At 33.5% G+C, this 22,422-nt stretch overlaps 1 protein-coding gene across 1 annotated transcript; it reads right to left on the bottom strand.

The window, feature by feature from the left end:
* Positions 1–238: 238 nt before the first annotated feature.
* LOC115441958 (kallikrein 1-related peptidase b3) lies at positions 239–5,386 on the bottom strand. Its single transcript, XM_030166894.2, has 7 exons — positions 5,064–5,386; positions 3,044–3,189; positions 2,127–2,298; positions 1,623–1,739; positions 1,288–1,413; positions 557–713; positions 239–306 (listed from the first exon to the last, which is right to left on the bottom strand). Exons 1-7 carry the CDS (start codon positions 5,208–5,210, stop codon positions 239–241), a joined length of 933 nt encoding a protein of 310 aa, XP_030022754.2. The 5' UTR covers positions 5,211–5,386.
* Positions 5,387–22,422: the final 17,036 nt, after the last annotated feature.

Below are 22,422 nucleotides of genomic sequence, written 5' to 3'. Positions count from 1 at the left end.
TGGTGATCCGGCGGAAACTGAGCCTGGTCAGGGCATCTTGGTTGGAGTGACGGCGCTGGTCAATGTGGGACTCCCAAACCTCCACACGCGGGTTGGACTGTTTCATAAGTGGATTACAGATGCTGCTACCAAAGCGACTTTCACATGTAGATTTGTGTGTGTTCTTTTGTCTATAAATTTCTTGAAATAAATTGATGGTTTCGCTTGATTGGTGTTTTATTGTGGGTTTTATCTACTGCTACATAGTGGTTTCTGTTAGTATGTATTTGGGTATAGATATGTCGAAAGACTCTTGCTGTCTTGCCACTAAATCAATGTTGATTTTTTCAATCATGAAGTATAATTTATCCATCAAATGAAGAAATGATAAGTGGCATAATTATAAAAGGAGTTATTCATGCGACTATCAATTTGAATATGATTTTTTTTAAATTATCTTTTGTATACCTCAGTTTGATGATTGAAAAATCATCCCCAAATAAAATAAAACAAAATCAAAATAGTAAACTACAATATAATGTAACTATAAAAAATAAATAACTTTTCTTTATGTGACTTGATTTGCTCTGTATATAGTTATAGTAAGAAGATACTCTCGTGAAGAATGTCCCAGCGCGTTCCCGATGACCGCTTACAATACCTACTAGTATACCTTTGTCTTTCTCGTTGGGGTCTCCTGTACCCTGGCATACCAGGGGACCGCCCGAATCACCCTGTAAATATAAGGTTATTGTAGATATAGCCTTTGCCCGCTGCTCTGCTCGTTGCAAAGAATTTTCTAGAATTAGAAACTTTGAAATTGTTATTGCGTGAAATAAGTTTATACCAACTAACATGCTTTCCTTTTTTTGGTGTATGGAGATAAAAATATTTAAAATCTATTATTATCTATATCTAGATGAGGTATTGAAACCACACTTATCGAATAAACGATCCAAATCGCGTCTTTCTATATATCGTGAAAATAAACCAATCAGAACAAAGGCTTTTTACATAGTTACAAATGATTTTTGATATTTTGCTTATCTGACTGATCGAGGATTAAGATTGAAATCGTTTGTTGAAAACGTCCGCTAGTAGACTTGTCCAAACTCGAAACAAATCCAAGATTATTTCCACGCATGTGTACTCGAGGTTTCAACTTTTGAAAGATACTAATCATTCGCCATGCCCCAGAGGTTGTCAAGGAAAATGTAATTGCCTAACAATTTATTTTGACCTGTACTTAACTTGAACGAAGCGTGCTGAAATTTTATGTTCTATTACTTTATTGCAGTTAATACTGACCTTCTGAACGTCGCTGATTCGACCCGAGGTGCACACGTAATGTTGCATGTTGCGATGATGTATCGCATTACATTGGCGTCGAGGAATCAGATCCAGATGTGCTAGTATAAGATATTCTGAAGTTTCCTATAATAGACGTTTAACATGGAGTTTATAGCGCAAGTACTGGAGTGATTTAAATGGATTTTATAAAACACATGTTATGTAAGCTATTACACGACAATATCCTAAAGGGCAATTAAATACATCCGCTGTAGATACTACGTAAGATATTTGAAAGTGGAAGTAGATGAAGTATATACGCAATTCGCGCAACAACAAGTAAGATTACGAACTTTTTTGGAAATCCTTCCGTAGCCGGAGACCAAGCACTTGCCGACGTAATCTCTATATCGACTTGCTATTGGTATAGGGCCTACGTACGCGTCGTAATGAAATGGATTTATCGTGAACTAAAAAAAAAATATCTTTTTAATTACTGTATTTTTGAAAATGGAACGTGATCTTTTTTACCTTCTAGAATATAGCATAACAAACACTACACGAAGGTGCGTGCCGTTTGATTAAGATGTTTGTGATTGTTCGAGAGCCCAACACGGGAGTCACATGTTTGTCTCTGGACCAATCACAATGAAACGATATGAGAACTTGTGATTTTTTTTTGATCAAGGTAGGCTGTTGAATATAGTCCAAGGAGAGTCAGCGCGTCTATCAACAGTGGCGCGAAATAACGTCTTATATATTTGTATGTATACCGACCAATCCGTGAGCGCAACTCGCCAAGTTCATAAAAAAAATCGTTTGAATTAAATTAACAGATAAGTTAATTTCATACTCACAGCAACTGCAATATCAAATTTGGGAAAATCATAAACGCGAGGATATATGACTTCTCTAAGTCTTCTCCACTGTCCATCCTCAAAAGTATCCTTGCTTGAGAATACAGCTAAGTTGTATAAGTTTCCAGCTACTGCGTACGTACGAGCTACTAATTTCTTGCTGGCTTTGACGCTGAATTGAAAAACTGTGCTTAAATTATGCTCAACCTTCTTAATAGTGAAGGCCCGACCGACATTAGGTCCATATACAGAGCTGATATTATAATTCTTATGGATGTCCCATATTACAGCCACATTAAAGTCTAATGACATTAATTAAGACGTAGGATTAGCGCCGACTTATCGTGATAATTTAACGATGGCGAATCCTTGTGACGTTAATTTGTCATTTAATCTTGATACAGCGCATTATTTTGATAATGAGATAATGGGACGGTAAAATAACCTTAATGTGGCCGCTGCAATACATAAATTCAAAATACTTCCTTATTGCATTTTTGTATCTGAACATCAGTGCGCAGTGTGATACGGTAGTTTTTAAGGCAAGTATAGTGTTTATCGTAATGTCTTTACGTCACGCCGTTCGGTTGTAAAAAATAACAAACAAGTCATAAAAAGGTCAGAATAAAAAATATAATGACGTACATTATGCTAATAAGGAGTATATTAAAAAATATTTTGCAGACAATGTAGCGATGGAGAAGGGTGGACACGTTCATAACTGATGCCTTTGCTATGTATGTAGGAGCAAATTGAAGAAATTTTGGATTAGTTTTTACGAACACAACCTGCCAAGTCAATCTCTTGGGACATCCAACAACCATTTATTAAACTAATTTTATCACAAAAATATATTTTAGTAAAGGTTCTATCCCATACAATAAAACAGAAGCGTCGTATAATAAAATATTATGTACCTCTTGCCCCAAAATTTCCGACAGGGGCTCGTCTTTTCATCAAAGCAGTGCGCAGCGGTAACCAATTTATTTGGGGCTATAATAACACCACCACAGAAAGTCATATAGATCCTTTTATAACGGTAACGCAGCGATTTGAACGCTATCTAAAAAAATTACAAATTATTCTTTCTTATTTGTAGAAATCTCTTTTAAAAAACAATACTTTATTATTACATACGAGAAGACAAAGTCCCCCGCCTTGTCTTTTTGTCTGAAGCTAATAAGCTCTACGTCTACTGGACGGATTTTCATACAGTTTTCACCAATATTCGGAGTGATTCAAGAGGAAAGTTTTTGGGTATAATTAAATGTTTTGTACAACAGATCTAGGCAATAATTCTCTGCTACTCGTGCGAATACGGGGCGAATCGTTAGTAGTATGCATATATATTTATACCTACCTACTTCAAGGCCTTGGTTATGCAGTAACCATTTATTGCGTTTTAAACCTTGCAATAAAGATGTTGATTTATATTATGACCGTTAATATGTATTCATTGATTTATTATACAGCCGCCTTCAGAAATATGAGAACAAAATTATGATAATGGTTATATATTTTGTTGCAGTGTAACTATGTGATAATAATATTATAATACTTTTGATTAATAATAATTATTATACACCCTTTAAAAGGATCTGAATAGATTAAATTTTAATTTAATTAAGGTGAAGGTAAATTTATGCCAATTGGGCAGATAACCAGGAAGAGAGAAGGAACAAGGAATTGAATTGTATGCCTGGATGTGCAAGGCAGACCATCAAGTATTACAAGCTGAGAAAATAATCTGTCTTATGGAAGGACGTAAACTGTTTGAATGAATTTAGTGGTTTAATGTTAGTCATCAGAACTACACTTTAGACTGATCGTCAATGTTCACTTTAGCATCAATGATTGGACTCGAGGAATACCACTATTTCGACTAAAGCAAACAAATTTACATTAAAACTTTTAAAGAAATTTTATTTGTAACGAAGCCTGGCTCATGTGTTTCACTCTGCTTAATATATAGTTTTATGATGCGTCTTTTTATTTTAGACACAATCTTACTGCTAAATATACGGTTTTAATATATATTACTTTAACTTTTGTGTTTACGAATGCCACTTGGAGTGGATTTGATATTTACAATAATTTGTATCAAGTACTAACAGAGACTGCCTCGGTGGCGTAGTTGTATTGCATGTCCGGTACGATAGCGCTCTGAGGTCCTGGGTTCGAATCCCGGGTCGGGCAAAGTGATATTTGGGTTCTTCTGCTCAGTATCAGCCCGGAGTCTGGAATTTGTGCCCGATATGGCGATAGGCTCGCCCCCTATCACATCATGGGACGAAAAATACTTGGCGAAAAGTGGGTGCCCTAGTTGCGCCTCTGCATACCCCTTCGGGGATAAAATGCGTGATGTTATGTATGTTATATACTAACAGAAATGCCAGCGCTATGCTTCTTGGAGCAATGCATATTGCTGAACTGATGACAGCTACAATATTTCAAGGGAACTATATTCTGCTACACTACGCTGGATATAAATTGTAGCCAAAATGACCTCATCTTATTATTTGCAGCTGGTTGAAATTTCCGAAGGTCTAAATTTCCCGCTAGTCTTCTTAACTCCTATCAGCCCCAGATCTAAGGGGGGCTAGCCGGGGCCCATACCTCGGGCGGCAAATTCAAACTTGGCAGACGAATATATAACTCATCATTAACGCAACTTTGACCATTTAGACGTCCAGGACATTCAATACTAAAATTATTTCCCGCTGGGCGCGAAATAATGATGATGATGACAAAAGTAAAAATACAGGTGGGTGGGGGCAGCATTTTTAAATTTTGCCCCGCCTCGAATATATTCAACATCTGGGGCTGACTCCCATTCCTTTCCATGAATACTGTAGATTATTCTGATGATTATTCATGATTATTCTGCCACGCTTCCCCTTTAGGTGGCTAACATAAAAAAGTAGACTAGGTACCTACCTGATAAGGCACATCTCCTTTCTTTGCAGGCCAGCCATTAACCACTCGTGGTACTATATCAAAGTTTTTCGGTTCCTCTAACATTTGAGGAAGACAAATTTGTAGAAAACAGAAGAAAATTAATAAGCAGCGACATGTGCCAGACATGTGAAAACTTTGTTTTTCCGTTTATGTATTATTTTAATGCTCTTCGTTTAAACCAATTTCAATATGTTGTTATTGCCTGTTCGATTATTCTCTTTCTCCAATCCAATCCAATCCATTATTTTAATAACTTTCAACAACACAGTCAGTGACATAACATGCTAAAATAATAGTAACCCAAAGAGAATTATAATATATATGGAAAATAATAACCAAACCTCAGAACCAAACAATAACTCTATTATTTATGAAATAGATGAAAAAGGTTTCGTGCACGAAGATCATTTTTTTTTTGTTCACACCTTGTAGGAGGTAAGTACCTATAGAGATATTGATGAGGTAATTGCACACGCGACATAGTCTTTTTGGTGTTACCACATAATAGTGTTTTCCCTACTTATGAAAAAAAAAATACATATGAAACATACATACATACATACATACATAACATCACGCATTTTATCCCCGAAGGGGTATGCAGAGGCGCAACTAGGGCACCCACTTTTCGCCAAGTATGTTCCGTCCCATGATGTGATAGGGGAGGAGCCTAACGCCATATCGGGCACAAATTCCAGACTCCGGGCTGATACTGAGCAGAAAAACCCAAATATCACTTTGCCCGACCCGGGATTCGAACCCAGGACCTCAGAGTGCTATTGTACCGGACATGCAATACAACTACGCCACCGAGGCAGTCATATGAAACATAAACTTTGCAAATAATAAACACAAAAAAAAAATATTGGAAATTTCCTTGTGACCAATATAATATTATCAAGATGATATGGATATTTATTTTTCCACAGATATACTTGAGGCTTCATTGCGTTTGAACATATATACTCCCAAAAGAATCATCCAAATTTAAGTCTAATGTTTAAATTCAAAAATCTATGTGAAAAGACAGAATAGTAAATTTTCTAGATCCATGCCATATGAGCAAACTAATAAGAAATTATTTTGGAGAAAAAATAAGTATATAAATACGTAGGAAAAATCTTTAGGTGTTTTTCACATAGTTCTTCGTTTCGCCACCGAGGACGTTCTACCCAAAATGGTTTTAAATGAAATGAAACAATTTGTTGGTAATTTATTTTTTTTTATTTACATACACACATTTTGAAACAATCACCTTTTGAAAACCACTACATATTGCTTTTAAAAGTTATATCATATAAATATTTAAGAGTGAGGATACATCACTGGTGACTTAATATATATATTTTTGAATTATTACCTTCACTTTGAAATCATTTACATCATGTAAGACAAGTGATCTGTGGTAGGTACATGACTAATGTAATATGAGAGACCGTATCAACTATTTTACATATTCAAGTTTAGAAATTCTTTCTACAAAAATAACAGCTTTATGGCTTATTTTTAATATTTTTGTTATAGTTATTTTCCAGAAGATTGTAGGTACCTGATACTTAATATTAATCATAATTTATGTACATACCCTTTTAAGTAGTAAATCTTTATAATACATTGTAACAACATCCTACCTAGTAGCAACCCCGTAGAATGTATTGGCATATGTTAATATTTAATTTTCATCTGTATTTAACCTTAATGTTGCAATAATATGCGTTAATGGAGAGTAAATAAAAGAATATTCCTATCAAACATAAAGTTATTTATCATCATTCAATACCTGATCCTTTTAAATCAGTTATACTCAACTTGCAGCTAACCAAGATTTTACAAGTGGCACATCTGATTTTGAAAAAATGTAATCAAAATTAAACACATATTTCCCAAAATCACCTAAGCCGTATAAGTAAATAAGTATATAAAAATAATTATGAATATTTTTTTATTTAAATAAATAATATATTAAATTTTATTTTTACTAACCCAAATAAGTCAATAAATTTGTGTTGTAACCCGAGGCCCGATAATTACGAGGTCTTTGTGACCCGTAAAAAAAGGTTGATTACGGGCCCTCTATAGGCTCGAGGTAGAATTTTGTTCAAGCTATATTAAATTAATGCCATCTACTTTATTCGTATGACATCAACTTATACAAGTTATGAGAATATTAAATTTTATTAATGTAGCGAACAAAATAGTCTCTCCAAAGTCCAGAAGATGTCTCTGTTCACCATAAAGTAACATTTATGCTTATAACATTTGCTAATTATTTTTAAGCTTCATAATATATTATAAAGAGTTAAATAATTTTCATATAAGTACAATAGCTTTTATGAGTCCGTAAAAAACAATAAGGAAATTTAAATTTGATCGTAGAAATGATTAACTTAAGGCTTGAATAAACTTTAGTATAAGTAATTTATATTTAATACAGAATGTAAGATTTGGAACCGTATTTAACAAAAAGACTGCCTCGATAGCATAATTTTATTGAGTAAGCCATACAACACCGCTCTGAGGTCCCGCGTTCGAATCACGGGTCGGGCTAAATGGTACTGGGTTTTTCTGATCAATATCAGCCTGAAGTTTGGAATTTGTGCCCAATATAATAATAAGCTTGTACTTATCACATCATGGGACGAAACATACAAGGCGAAAGGGTGCCCTTACACCTTTTCTTTCCCATAAAGGCGTGATTTATATTTGTTTGTTTATAAGAAAATAAATATTATTCTCGAGATAAGTAAATAACTCCCAAAACCAAAACTAATTTCCTTAAGTTATAGTTTTAAGGTGATCTCAGACGCTGGTGCATTATAGATGAGGTGTTTCATTACCAGCCGGCCCCCGAGCGGCGAGGTCGTGAAGGCGGAGGCCGGAACTTGGTCCATAAATTATAACATCCGTTAGTTTAGACTTGAGATGGATTTGTGTGTGAACATACGGGTTGATTTCACGCTGTATGTTTATTATAATTACATTATTAATTTTTAACATACATGTACAAACATGACTGTTTTTAATTCTATAAATAGTGTGTGAGGCGCTGTAGACTACATAATTCGTCGTAGAATTTGAAAGACGTTTAGGATTATTTAGTAAATGTTTATCAGACTTAAAAGTTGCTAGAAAATGAACGCCCGAATAGCTTATGCCAGCCCTGCATGGCACTTTATAGAAACATTATACTTTTCCGTTAATTCCACATTATTAAAAAAATTGCTAGTTTTTTTTAATCACTCATCCGTTGCTAAACATTAAATTCTAATTACTAGTAGTAGTAATAATTCAATAGAAATAATTTGTTCAACCTACAAAATTGCGTTTCGTATGTACAATAAGACTCTTGGTTGAAATCTGTGCACAGTATATTGTCTTGAGATTTGTATTTAATTATCTCGACCTCAAGTTGATGTGCGGTTAACGTCGGCTGGATATTTAGCAGAGCGTTAAACTGGCAAGTAAAATGTATCAGGGTGTTTACTTTGTTATTTTTAACCGACTTCAAAAAAGGAGGGGGTTCTCAATACAATAACGAATATGTTTTATTTGTGTGTTTGTTATCTCAAAACTTTTGATTGGGTGAAACGATTTCGATAATTCTTTTTTTATTTAAAGCTGGTGCTTCCCGTGTATTTCCATATAAATTTCATTATTGTTTGGCCCTTGACTTCGGAGATATATCAGAAAACTCTTAAAATGATTTCAACTATGTTGTCCTAAACGTATACTGTTTTTTACTAACAAAAAAGCAAAAGATAAAACATTTTAACAAAAAATTATAACGTCTTCAAAAACCACTAAAAACCAAAAATCTATTTAACATTACCGCACGTAGTACATATACATCGATGAACATTAATTGTTGATTATAAGATTTTAATGTCTAGCAATTTGTGTATTTCAATGAAATATCATTCAACCTGTCGCCATACGGTAGAGGACAATTAGTGTATTAAAAAAAACAATCAGACTGTCCCACGTCACTGTCCACGTCTGAACATAGACATCCCCAAGTAAGCGGCAACCATCCCGATCTTGAGCAGCTCAAATCCATCTCCTACCCGCCGCCTTTTTAAAGTCGTCGGTCCATCGTACAGGGCGTCCTACACTACGTTTACCTAATCGGGGTCATCCCCCCGAGGTAATTCTTGTGCGCTTGCTCTTCACACCAAATGCATGCATGGGGGCATATTTGCAGCGACCCTAGGCATACAGTTCAGTGTGTATACCTCATGGTTGCTAAATACACATTGAGGCCTATAACGGTTCGCGAACATTTCCCCATCCTCTCCCTTCCAACTATCCTGAGATGGTTCCTTCTCCTCGTCCCAGGTTTTGAGACCGGATAGCCGTGGGTCGCCAGCGTACCGTTCGCTGGCACCCTCGGTGGTAACGTTAGGGTCTACCAACTCCTCACAGGGACTGCCGTGGTTGCTAAGCCGGGGGATCGCTTGTACACCGTTCGCAGGGTGGCTCCGGTGATAACCACGTCAGATATCCAAAAAAAAAAATTATAAATCGCGGTCTTCACTTCAGCACCTGTTTGCTCCATCGACCATCCGTCCGATATTGGTATATTCCGATTTGTGTATTTGCATGCAGAAATGTATGCTATAAATTTTTATTTTCAATACTTGTAAATTATAATATAAAAATCAACGTATCAGTTAAAGTTACAAATTACTATAATATTGCAGATACTAATAAAATTCCGATTTCACCACTCTAAGTATCCCATTAACTATTAATGAATACTATACCTATATTATTTCCTATTTCGAAAATCAAATTCTTGTGATTTACATGATATATATATGGGAATAGTTAACCTAAAAGGTTTTATTTAGAGTTACTGGCTGGTTATAAATTATATTGAATGATAGAAAAACGTCAGGTAGAATTTGGACGTATGAAGGTAATAAGATGTATAACGATTAAAAAGAAAATTGTACAGAAGAAGTTCGCTATTTTGCAATTCCAACATCCCTCATATATAGACGTATAAACTATTCCTAAGTTCCGTACGTGTACAAATGTATAGGTACAATACGCCACTACAAGATCCTACTAATTAGCTTCTGCCAAGTTAGCCAACTTAGTACAGTCACTACCGAAACGCTAATTAAGTGATACAAGACTATTCCCGAGTTGCGTTAGTTCGCAAACGCTCTGTGCAAGTTTATTTCAACTTTCTGGACAACTACTTAATGCTTTGTTTGTTTGTAAAGGATTAGATGGAGAACAAAAACGGTTATTTAAAATATAGCATTATTAATATATTTTTATATATTAATTTTATTTAACTTTCCGGTATTTGATTACTGTAATTTTAATAACTCTATTTTTTAATTATTTTTTATTTATAGAATTCTAAAATCAAAAATAACAGTAAAAACTATCGCACGCAGTATATTTATATTTTTTTTCCAAATGGTAATGAAGCTGGCCATCAACGTCACAGACACAAAAAACCACTAGAGCGTACAAGTGAACAGATGCCACACAATACTTCGTTACAACGCCTTGCTCTCCTCGCGCTTTACAAAAACATAATGTATCATTATTGCGCATATGCGATTTTAAACAAGCGTTTGTATCTCTTTCTTCTCTTTCTATTTATACATAGAAATTGATGATAGTAATAAAGATTAATGGCAATAACCTAGTTGGTTGTACTGCCGAGACGAATGTCCGCAGGTTCAATATCTAAGGACAATACAGCTCTGACTTTTCTAAAATTATGTGTGTATTTTCTTGAAATTATCGCTTGCTTTATTAGTGTAGGAAAACATCGTAAGGAAACCTGCATACTGGAGACGTTCTCTATAGGAATTTTGAGGGTATGTGAAGTCTGCCAATTTGTACTAGGCCAACGTGATGGACTAAGGCCTAATCCCTCTCAGTGGTAGATAAAGCCAGCAGTGGAATATTATCGTTATGTAAACATAAAAATGTCCCTTATCACCTGTTTTTTTAGGTTAGATATTCCTATATTAATCTCCAGTTACAAACAATTTAAAGACGTCTCATAATCTATAAATTAAAATTAAAAAAAACCATTTCACCGGCCATTAGCCACCGTAACGAAAGATGCCAACATATTTTTTTCACTAATACAAATCAACATAATTTCTGAACTTGATTTCTTTCTAGCTTGCGAAACAGTTTCCACTATGACGTAGCTTCATAACTAGACTTTAAATCACTACATAATTGGTCCATCAACTCTAAGCCTCGGTCGCGCAGCATTCTAATAGCAGTGTTTCTAAATTTAGGTGATTTGTACCTTATGACGATACCTAACAAAGGTGATATCACATCATGCAACCGAATAATCTTAACTCATAGTGCCATAGAGTAAACATCTTAGCAGTATGGATAAAAGAATTGTAATGTAATAATCGATTAACAAGTAAACAATACTTTTTTACACACTGGCCACTCAACTGGATAATGGCCAGTAAAAAGCCATTGTACAGTGGGCTCGCACATGATTATGGATGGGTACAAGCAGCGCTGCTTATTAAAAATGTGGCCTGAATATCAAATTGCTATCTTTCTATTGTGTTGCACCCTAAATCGCTAGTGGAGACCCCCGTTTTTAGGCGAAATACAGAGTAGTGAATGGACGGAGAGCGTTTGTTATTTTTGCGCGTATTGCACAGAGTAGTAAGGGTAGTGTTTTCGTCGTTGTTTAGATTAAAAATCAAATTTAGGCACAGAAAACATTTTAAAATTAAAATGTTTCAATATTCTATTTTATACATTCCAACTAATGTACTTGTATAATATATATTTATTAATATATTTATTTTTTGCTCGATAAAAAGCATCGTTCAAATTGGCATATTGTTATCAAAAATTCTTCAAAATATACCTCGTAAGTAGTATATACGTGACAAAATGAGAAAGAAAATTTAGAAGTCTCTAACCATAGATGATCTATAAAAAAAACTGAAGGCCGCGTTAAAATGTTATGATGGGGCACTACTGGTGCCCTAACGGGCTATTGTTTGTTATTTTTTTTTATAAATAAATTCAGTTGTCACAGCTCTCATGATAAATGGCCGCCCTGACACGATGCTCATATGGCGAATTTGGATTCACTTGTTTATGCGTATGGTGGATTATACCCATCCCTTATGAAATGGATGTAAAACGAGTTTTATATTTTGTGTTTGAAACAAATGCATAATATTTGGGATTTATTGGAGAATAACATTTAAGTTAAACAATTTATTATATTATTAAGAAAAAAAAAACGGCATGTAGGTAATTGTAACAATTTGTGTTCGTGACTAAACCCCTGAGTTTTTAAATGATGTAATTGTTTTAGTATACGCGACGAAGGAAGTTACAGCATACAGCCCTAACCGCCATTGCTAAGTAAAGAACGGATAAAAACGAAACACCCGGTTATGAAGATATTTTGAGACGTTTAATATGTAATGAGCTTGCAAATCCATTTCCTACCGTTTCCGCATTTTTTCTCATCCATTAGGACATTGCGCCGCTAATTTGAAAATATTGAATAAGTAAAACATCCCCAAATATTATTATGGAGAATGATTAAGTCAGTAGAAGCGACAATTCTAAATTTTTTCTACAATTGCTTTATTATTGTCTAGATGGTTATTGTTACGTTTTTCCTTTTTTGTGTGATAAGTATAACCTATAACAAATTTTTTGGTGCTTCTTTTCGGGCCAGTAGAATAATCATAGGAATTAATATAATAATTATTGATTTTAAACAACCGGATTTGCAATAGCGCCTACAGAAGTAACATATTGCGCGTAACACATTAAATCTTTGAATATTTATACATTTTTTTTTACATAATATATATTACATACGTTATCAAATAAAGAATAATTGAAACAAAATTAATATACTGAATCACTAACTAAATATACGCGATGTGCTTAAAAAAAGATAAAAAGTAAAGTACAGTCGAATTGAGAACCTTCTCCTTTTTTGAAGTCGGTTAAAATGGGTTGCGCTGACATCATATTTTAATGATTTAAGGACAAATACTATAAGAAAAGTAATTTATTGAGGACCACGATTTCAAGATGATACGCAAGACTTTAAATCAAATAACACAGGCGCAAACTAATTTATTTATTTATTATCATTTATTTTCTCTTTCCTAGGGCAGTCATAGAGTTTACAATAACATATGTACCTTAAACTAGATTCCGCCCTTGTGAGAGACTGGTGCCTGATGTAGGTTTTAAAGAAAACCTGTATTACAGGTCATCAGTATTAATTAAATAATTAGTATTATCACCAGTATCAAATAATAACGATAATATTAATTTTATTCTTTGCTTCAAACTGGACGTATGACATTACCTCGTTTAAAACACTGTCATACGAATGTGAAACACCACGAAATTCGTGCAGGTTAAATGACAGCGGCGATTCTTTCGCGCAATTTTTTATGGAGGCTGTTTTTTTTTTCAAGCTTCCCAGTTTCACTTTACACAGACGTGTTTCATAGTTTGCGGTCTTTTTAACTGACGCGTAGAATTGTTAGCATTTTTTAAAACACACTTGTCTGTTCGGGTACATATTAAATTCTTTTCCTTTTGTTCTGTTTGAGGCGAAATATTTTTCGTGTTTCGTGTGGAGCTTGTCTGAATATTTTGAGGTTGCCGAACAAAATAGAATTTCAGATATGCAAAAAGCATGTATTTCATAGTATTTAATTGAATATTTCATTACCTGTTATGGTGATACGCGAATCTGTAATAGAACTTACATTTTAGCTAACAAGTTACCGGTAACACATCAAAAGCATTTCTTTTTATTGCTTGGAATGACGAGATAAGGTTGCCGATCGCCTTATGGTAACCGATACGACCGCCCATAAACAGTTTAAACACCATCCAACACCTTGAATTACAATATTGTTTGGTATCCCACTGCGCTCACCATCTTGAGACGAGATGTCATCTTATAATGTCTGGTAGTTACACTGGCTACAATGTCCTTCAAACCGGAACACAACAGTGACAACACACTGAAGCTTGGCGGCAGAAATAGACATTGCGGTTGCACCTATCCAGGCGGACTCTCCATATGAGAACTACCACCAGTTGTCAAAACAAAGTTATATAATAATATTAAACAAATACTATAAATGGTAAACATAATTATAGCACAATACATTTTTAAATAATAACAATTTATTAACATCACAACTTCATAATTCTTAAACACCACATGACGCGTGCAAATAGCAAGAAAACGGCGGCAATTCCATGCATTTTTAACAACAGTAGTGCCGCTAGATCCTTGTTAACCCTTTACATTAATGCTCTTTTATTGCTTATTTGTTTTGTGAAAGATGTCGCTGAACACGTATTTATGGGTCTTTTGTACCCATGTTTGAGGAATTTGTCTTCCCAGCGTGCGACTGCGGCTTTGATCACAAAGGACGGAAGCTGAGTTAAAATTAGAAATAATATTTCTATTATTGTTGTGTGACTTTCAAGTGTCAGTTTTGGGGACGTATTATTTGTGACTTTTTCTTGCCAAAAAGTGCATATATTTGTTTAGTGATTTTTTATTGCTTTGAATGATTTTAGATTTTAGGAATAATATTAAACAGGGACTATTTTATATAATTATGTCTTAAAATTAAAGAAATATAAATATTCATTGCAATCTTATAAACTGGAAGGTGTCTAAAAGCTACATAATTTAAACATAATGCAAAACTTCTAGACCGTTTGTCTCCGTCGTATATGAAAACGTTATAAAATATCCTGTTCTCATTAGTCCCTGCTATTACGAAAAAAAAATCAAAGATGTTAGTAAAAACACACTTGATAGGCATCCGTGTACCCACTCAAGAGGTGTGAAATACAAAAAAAGCGCACTCGACTCGCCGCAAAACACCAAAATTTGCAATTTAATGTCCACATTTACAAACATCCGCCGAGCACAGCTGTCGGTTTTTGTCACGGACATTTCCTACTGTCCCTTCATAGAAAAGCAATCGGGTAGTCGTAAACGTTAAGGGTCTAAAAGTACTCCCCGGGGTGCTTCTAAAGGCACTACGATGTTTCTTGACACTGGTAGAAGAGGTACCCGTTGGTAGCCCCTTAATCCGGTCCAGGCGTCGGGGGGGTTATAAAGTCGCAAAAAGTATAATTTAAAGCTGACTTAAGGTATCGAATTAAAAAGGAAGTTCGGGAGTGAACTGCGATTTACAGCGTGTTCATGATCTTCGCACTACTCAACGCTATGCACGCTCAACACGCAGATCTAGACCTTTTTCATGACGTACCTCGTCATGTATATAATGTAATTAAGCTGTTCCTAGATAGTTTATAATAAGTGCGAATAATATATGTATAAGTATTTGTTAATTATTCAATATTTAGTTAAGAAATAATGATATCCTTTGTTTTACAAAGTTTAAATTTGTCAAAATTTTATGTTTCAATTTTTGTTAATGAGAACGTAAGTATTTTGGTGCTAGCATTATAAACTTACGTTCAATTTGTGACAAATAAATAAATAAATTATCGTCATTATTATTATAGTCATTAGGGCTTCCGTCATTGAATATTCTTCATAAATATTTCTCAACTATTTATGCTTGTACGAAGTTGACATTATTAAATTGTGTAAAAACGGCGCTTCGAGAACCATTAAGACGATCTTATCTTATCCACGCGAGAAGACATATAGATACAGGCTTTACTATTATATTGTGTGATAAAATTTTGTACTTATATGTTAATACCCACACTATTGTTTTCTTTTGGAAAACATGGTTATTAATCATTGAATAATTAAAAGATTAAAAATATCTTAATAATTATAATAAATTTTATTTGTCACAACATTAAACGGCAACTTATTTTCACATGAGATTTGACATGCACTAAATTCTTTATCCTTACTCATAAATTCTACGACTAATTTAACAGGGGCCCAAACTAGTACCCTTATTCTGGTAAAATTACTTCTCGGAGCCTGTTTAAGTGAAGCTCAAGGAACACGTCGACTAATAGGGATGTTGTATGATGTAAATACGTATTGATAGATGAAATTTGAAATAATACACAATACAAAGGATCGTTTGTAATCAGATCTGCGTCGGTCCGTCACGTGGTGTTCGATAATATCAATTTATTATTCAGCGGATCAACTGTCCAATGCAAATGCAGATTTCCCAACTGACCGCGCTCTAGTTATATGTTGCAGTCCCTGAATAAGATTATAGATTTTACAGTAAGGCGAAGATTATTGGAAGAAAAGGAATTTTATAATTTGTACTTGACTGAAAAGCGATTATTGTATTATACAAGTGGAAAATCTTCTATAGTGTTTCATTTTGAGAAATCGCGCTCCATTATAAGTCGATGTATCAATAAAAATAGGTATAATATATTTCAAAAGATATCCAAGTATATGAAGGTCTAACGAACATAATTGTGGAAGAAATTTACTAGTGTTTCGTTTTGAAAAGTGCATTCTAGAGTCAGTCGGTACATCCAATGATAGAACTCGGTTCATTTTGACGATCTTCATTCTGTAACATCGGCTTTACATTTTGTGTAAAATCGTCTTTACTATTAGGATCAATAATATTTTATTTTCGACCTTATTCCTAATTCACTTGATAAGCATTCTGAATTCATCTATGTATAAAGTATCCTAACCCAAGCACATTCTAAGTAACCAATTTGGAGACAAAAATCATTGCACGAAAATAAGCAATTTCGACAAAATCAGTTAAATTTCTAAACGACTACTCCATCAGCAATGATTTGACTCTCATTACTTATTCTGGTTCTTCTGGTCTCAAAGAACCAGAATAAGTAATTTTGATAAAATCAGCTAAAATTCTAAACGACCATTCCTCAACATCAATTACTGCGACAAGCAAGCCCGCGCACAATAGTGCCCTGATTGTGATGCCTGGATCTAAATCCCATTGTTCTCCTTAAGGTCAAACAGGAAATGGAATTTGTATGCAAAATGTAACGTGAATGCATTAGAAATTGTGTTATTGATGAAGAATAAATAAGTTTTTCATGAATGAAACTTAGAGTTAGTGTTATTGCACTGACCGCTGATTATAATTTACTGAGTAGAAAGGTGTATTTAAGTTAGCGCTATTTTTATTCATTTTTATGGATTAGTAAAATGAAATAATTTTACTGGTAAGTATATTCCTGTTTTATTAATAAGATTTCTTCCAAATTCTAGATTCTTATGAAAGACCTTTGTTTATTGCTTTGACCTATGCAAGGATTTTCTTAGTATTTATTTTTGTTGTGATGGAACAGAGCTTAATAGCATGTTTATAATATTAAATAATTATAACAACTTTACGTTCTTGATATTTCTTGAATCAAATTTTGTACGGGTTATGTTACTTTGTTATTAATACACTTTGTTAGTATCAACTACGACATAGTAAAGGCAGGATAAAGACTGATCATATGTGATATTCATTAACGATATATAGTAAGTTTTACGAAATGACGACATTATTATTTACTATAATTCTTAGCATCGTTATATGCGGTGAATTATACGAGTGTTGAGCAAGAATCGTGCCTCTTTTGAAAATATGATTTTTTTTGGCTTACGATTTGTTTTACGAGTTCTGATTAAATGCTACTCGTCACATAAATGTATAAACCGACTAAATACAAGTCACATTGCTCCCAAATATATAGTACTCAAATGAGTACTATCTACATTAGCTGTTATACGATAATTGTCAAATATTTACTTGTACATTGTGAAATAGGTCAACAATGTGGTTGTAATTAACTATTGAAACATAGGCTAAATTGAATAGACAACTTGGACAACAGAAAAACATGTCATTACATTTTATATGAAAAGTTACAATAGCATTATGAATTAAACTTTTTATTCTTATTTATAATCTATTGATCCTCTTTTAAAGAGATACGGTATTATTAAAAGTAATTTATCAAGATCAATACATTTTATGACACGTCTGGTTAATTCGGCGCGGTGTGCGCACGTCCTAAAATTTATAATACATCGTAAGTTAAAGTACTAGTATTTGGATAATTCTCTAGGCACATAGTGGGCGGGGCGTGCAGTGGGCGTGGCGAGAGGTGGGCGGCCCTCTGTGCCGTCCCCGAGCACTCCGGCACCCGAGAGGCTTCAACAACTTGTTTGTTGTTGAAGTTATTCTGATATTAGTCATTTTATGTTGCTACATGTTAAGAGAAATATATTTATATAGGTATTTGTTTGTGTGTTAGTATTTTTAACAAGTATGTACACAAGAAGCAATAGTCTTATTTGTTACTTGTGTGGACAAACTTAGACCTTAGTAATTTCGGAGAAAACATAGTAATGAAACTGAATAAATTCCTCGAATCCCTGTATTATATTCCACGTTCATCTATAAATGAGTTGCTTGAATATAAATAGATCGCAGTAAGAATTCGTAGTAGCGGAACATAAAATATTGTTATAAAGAATAATTATTTGTACTTTTTGATGTCCTTGGGGCTCCAGGAAAATAAGGTGCCATCGTCAAACAACCGCGTCATTGCAAAGCGTAACCAGTAGTTATATGAGTATATTCCAATTCTTACATCAAATGAATTATCTTAACGTAGATATTTCGCATCACAACATTATAGTAATTTAAATAATCACTGGCCAAACATGATGGTGTCACATTTACTTTGAATATTTATTCTTATATCTAAAATACTTGTGAGACTGTACATTGATCCCTAGAACTAATAGGTAATCACAGCAGCTTTACTACAAATCGCTGGGTGTCTATTGTCTGTGTAATATTTGATGTGCAAATTGTATTATATATCACTCGATTTGATTTTCCTTGAAATATTCTGATAATCCTGAAAGGTAAATAAAGAAATAACCATAAATTGTCTTTCCTAATTTTTCCAACACGAAAATTAAAACTCATTTTTGCAACATAAGTAGAAATTAACATAGCCCCTTATAGTAGTGAGCCAGTAAATCGATATTTGCAAATTAAAATCACCGTATAAATAAAAAGAAGAATATAAGAATATAACCAATGTCTTCATATTCTAATTATGTTGCAGTGAGTTGTCTTTTTTGACACAATAAAAATGCTGAATAGTATATTCAACTTAAAACGTTTTTTGGTAAAGTTCAAGTAATTATTATTCACTCGTTAACGTAGTCAATGCGTACAGCTCTCTTGTTTTTTTTTTTAAACGAAGGCTCGGCAATTTTGTTTCACTGTTTATCATTAATTTGGGAGCTTGACTTTTGAATTTAATTCCCATATGTTAAATTTGACGATTAGCATTTAGTCATATAAAGTAAAACAAGCCATTCGGTATCGAAATGAAACAAAATTTCTACTTTATTGAGGTTTTATATATTTAAATTTTCTCCCGACGTTTCATGAAATAAAAATATAATGGATTTTATCACGACGCTAATTACCGCATATCTGTAAAAAGCATATTTACACATACGTAGCCTAGTAGAATGAAAGGAACATCCTATGTATCAATTCGATGTAAATAAAATACTTTGTGTGATAAATTACCAATCATATAATTAAAATCAAGAAAACCTGTCCAGCTATCCATATTTATATGTGAGATTCTGATTTATATCATTACGAGCTTGGTATAAAATATCTACTAGCAAAAGAGTAATATTTTAGCATTATTATGAAGTACTTACGAACTAATATTATGTTATAAATACAGCATGAATTTTGAATCGTTTCAAAGAAATATTGTGATGCGAAATATAAATATATTTATAATATTGCTTAAAATTTCCCAATATAAACCGCATGATACCTTTTTTAGTTTTTAAAAATTTATATTAAAAAGTAACTAACCAAAACTATACTTTCATGAATAAAAAATAAATCTTATTAGTATTTAACGTAGTGATTCTACTAAATCTGATAGTATGTAGAGTGCGTCCAGATAGAGTATCGATTGAGGAGCGATTATTGTCTCTCGACATTCTGATCAAAACCTTATATGTATAAATTGATCTCGAAATGCGACACTTATGCGGGTCACCATTGTAGATTTTACACTGTATTGTGTAATGTTCGTGGCGTAGTGGTATTGCGCGCGGTATGATTGCCGCTCTAAGGTCCCCGGTTCAAATCACGGGTCTGGTAAAATTAAATAGGATTTTTCAAGTTAGTGTCGGTCCGGAGTTTAGTATTGGTGTCCGATATGGCGATAGGCTCGTCCCCTATCACATCACGAGATGGAACTCGCATGGCGTAAAGCGGGTGCGCTGGTTGTACTTCTGTCTACCCCTTTGGGGATAAACGCGTGATGTGTACGTTATGTAATGTGATCGATATCCAGGCGAATAAAATTATGCGACCACATGTTTTGAAACTTATAATTCGGCTACTGCACTGCCTTTCCTTTAATTAATATATTTATTTAATTATAAACAACCAATTACTCGTAGCTTCTTTCATATGAAAAGTCTTTTCCTGCTACAAAAGTTCCTAAAACTGTAGTGATTTTTTGTGTCTAATAAATATTTTTTTGTTATTATTATTATTTATTTATAACGCTACCAGTACAACGCCTGCGCCATCAAGAAAAAAGGACTAAAATCCTATTAGTACCTCAGGGAACAAATTACCGGTATGAAAAGAAGCCTATATGGTAATCCAGGATATGGACTACCTTTGTGTCAAATTTCATCCAAATCCATTCAGCCGTTTCTGTGTTTACTTCTTACAAACATTCAAACCTATTCCAAAATATTTTCATTCATAATTTTTTAATTAACCATAGTCAGATATAAGATTAGAAAACAATTAAAATCACTTACAGTTGCAACTATTACAAACTATACATAAAGATATTCATTATTATCAGCTGCAAGATATCCACTGCTGAACATGGGCCTCCCTCATTTATGACCTTAAAGATATTATGTGGTTAATCATAAAAATAAACCATCTTTATTTTTAGAAAGGTATAATCCATACAAACACGATTCAATGTTACAAGAGAGGTCTAAAATGAAAAGGAAATGATATAATTCGACATAGCATATCAGAAACACAATATTTTTTTATTAAAATGAGCTAAATTTTGAAATAACAAACGGTCTACGCCCTAACACAGATTAATAAATACTAATTTATAAAAAATCAACATTGGCTTATCATTATGCACTGGAACAATTATTGATTAAAGAATTTTACATTCCATGTTAGCAAGCGGCGATAGCCTAATTGGGTGTGGAACGGTCTGTCGAGACAAATGTCCGCAGGTTCAAATCCTAAGGACACAAACCAAAGAATTTCCAAAAAAATACAAGTTATATTTGTATAATTTGTAAGTTATCGCTTGCTTTAACGGTGAAGGAAAATATCGTGAGGAAACTTGCATACCCGAGAAATTCTCCATAGGAATTTTAAGGGTGCGTATAGTCTACCAATCCGCACTGGGCGAGCGCGGTGGACTAAAGCCTAATCCCTGTCAATAGTAGAGGAGGCCCGTGCCCAGCAGTGGGACAGTTTATGATACAGGGCTGGTATTACTATATCATATATATACATTCCGTGTTACAACAACATTATACAACAATAAAAAGAAAATTTATGAAAGGAAATAATTGTATACCAGAGGTGATCTAGTAACAACTGATTTGGCTTAAAGAGCTTGGTCGAGACTTCACGGCCATGTCCCTTTGTATGTCCGTTTTCACAGATTTTCACATACATTTCACGATTTCAAAATATATTTTAATAAAACCTTAACTCCATCTGATTCAAAAAACTGATTTAGTTAATTACTACCAGCATATTTTTTTGCAAACTACTTTATCAAATTCTAACCGCAATACATTTATTTGCTATGAGATACAATATTATAATCGTATTTGACTACCAACACAGTTAAATTTAATAATACAATTTAATTGTGACAAAAGAAATCAAAATTAAGTATTACTATTTTAAATAAATAAAAAAATATGTTATGGAAATGTATAGGTTTTATTAATAAAATATTAAGAATTCCTGTTAATGATGATTCAAATCTCTACCTACAAGTCGCCTCCTAAAAATGTAATAACATAAGTTATAATTACAATCATCGACATTGCTCGATAGCTTTATGTAAATTTAATGTATTTAAAAACAAAACAACGACGTAAAGAGATACATTAATATAACCATCTTTTAACTCTTTATTTCATAGATAGTATTTAACATGTTTAACAAAACAATGTTAAAATATATAAAAAAACACAGATCATGATATATTCATAACATCATTTCTCATGACGAGAATTTTGCTTTTAACGAGT

This window comes from Manduca sexta, chromosome 19 (assembly GCF_014839805.1).
Source record: "Manduca sexta isolate Smith_Timp_Sample1 chromosome 19, JHU_Msex_v1.0, whole genome shotgun sequence".
Taxonomy (NCBI): Eukaryota; Metazoa; Arthropoda; class Insecta; order Lepidoptera; family Sphingidae; genus Manduca; species Manduca sexta.
Note: the sequence above shows the minus strand (reverse complement) of the source record. Positions and strands in the feature narration are given on the sequence as shown.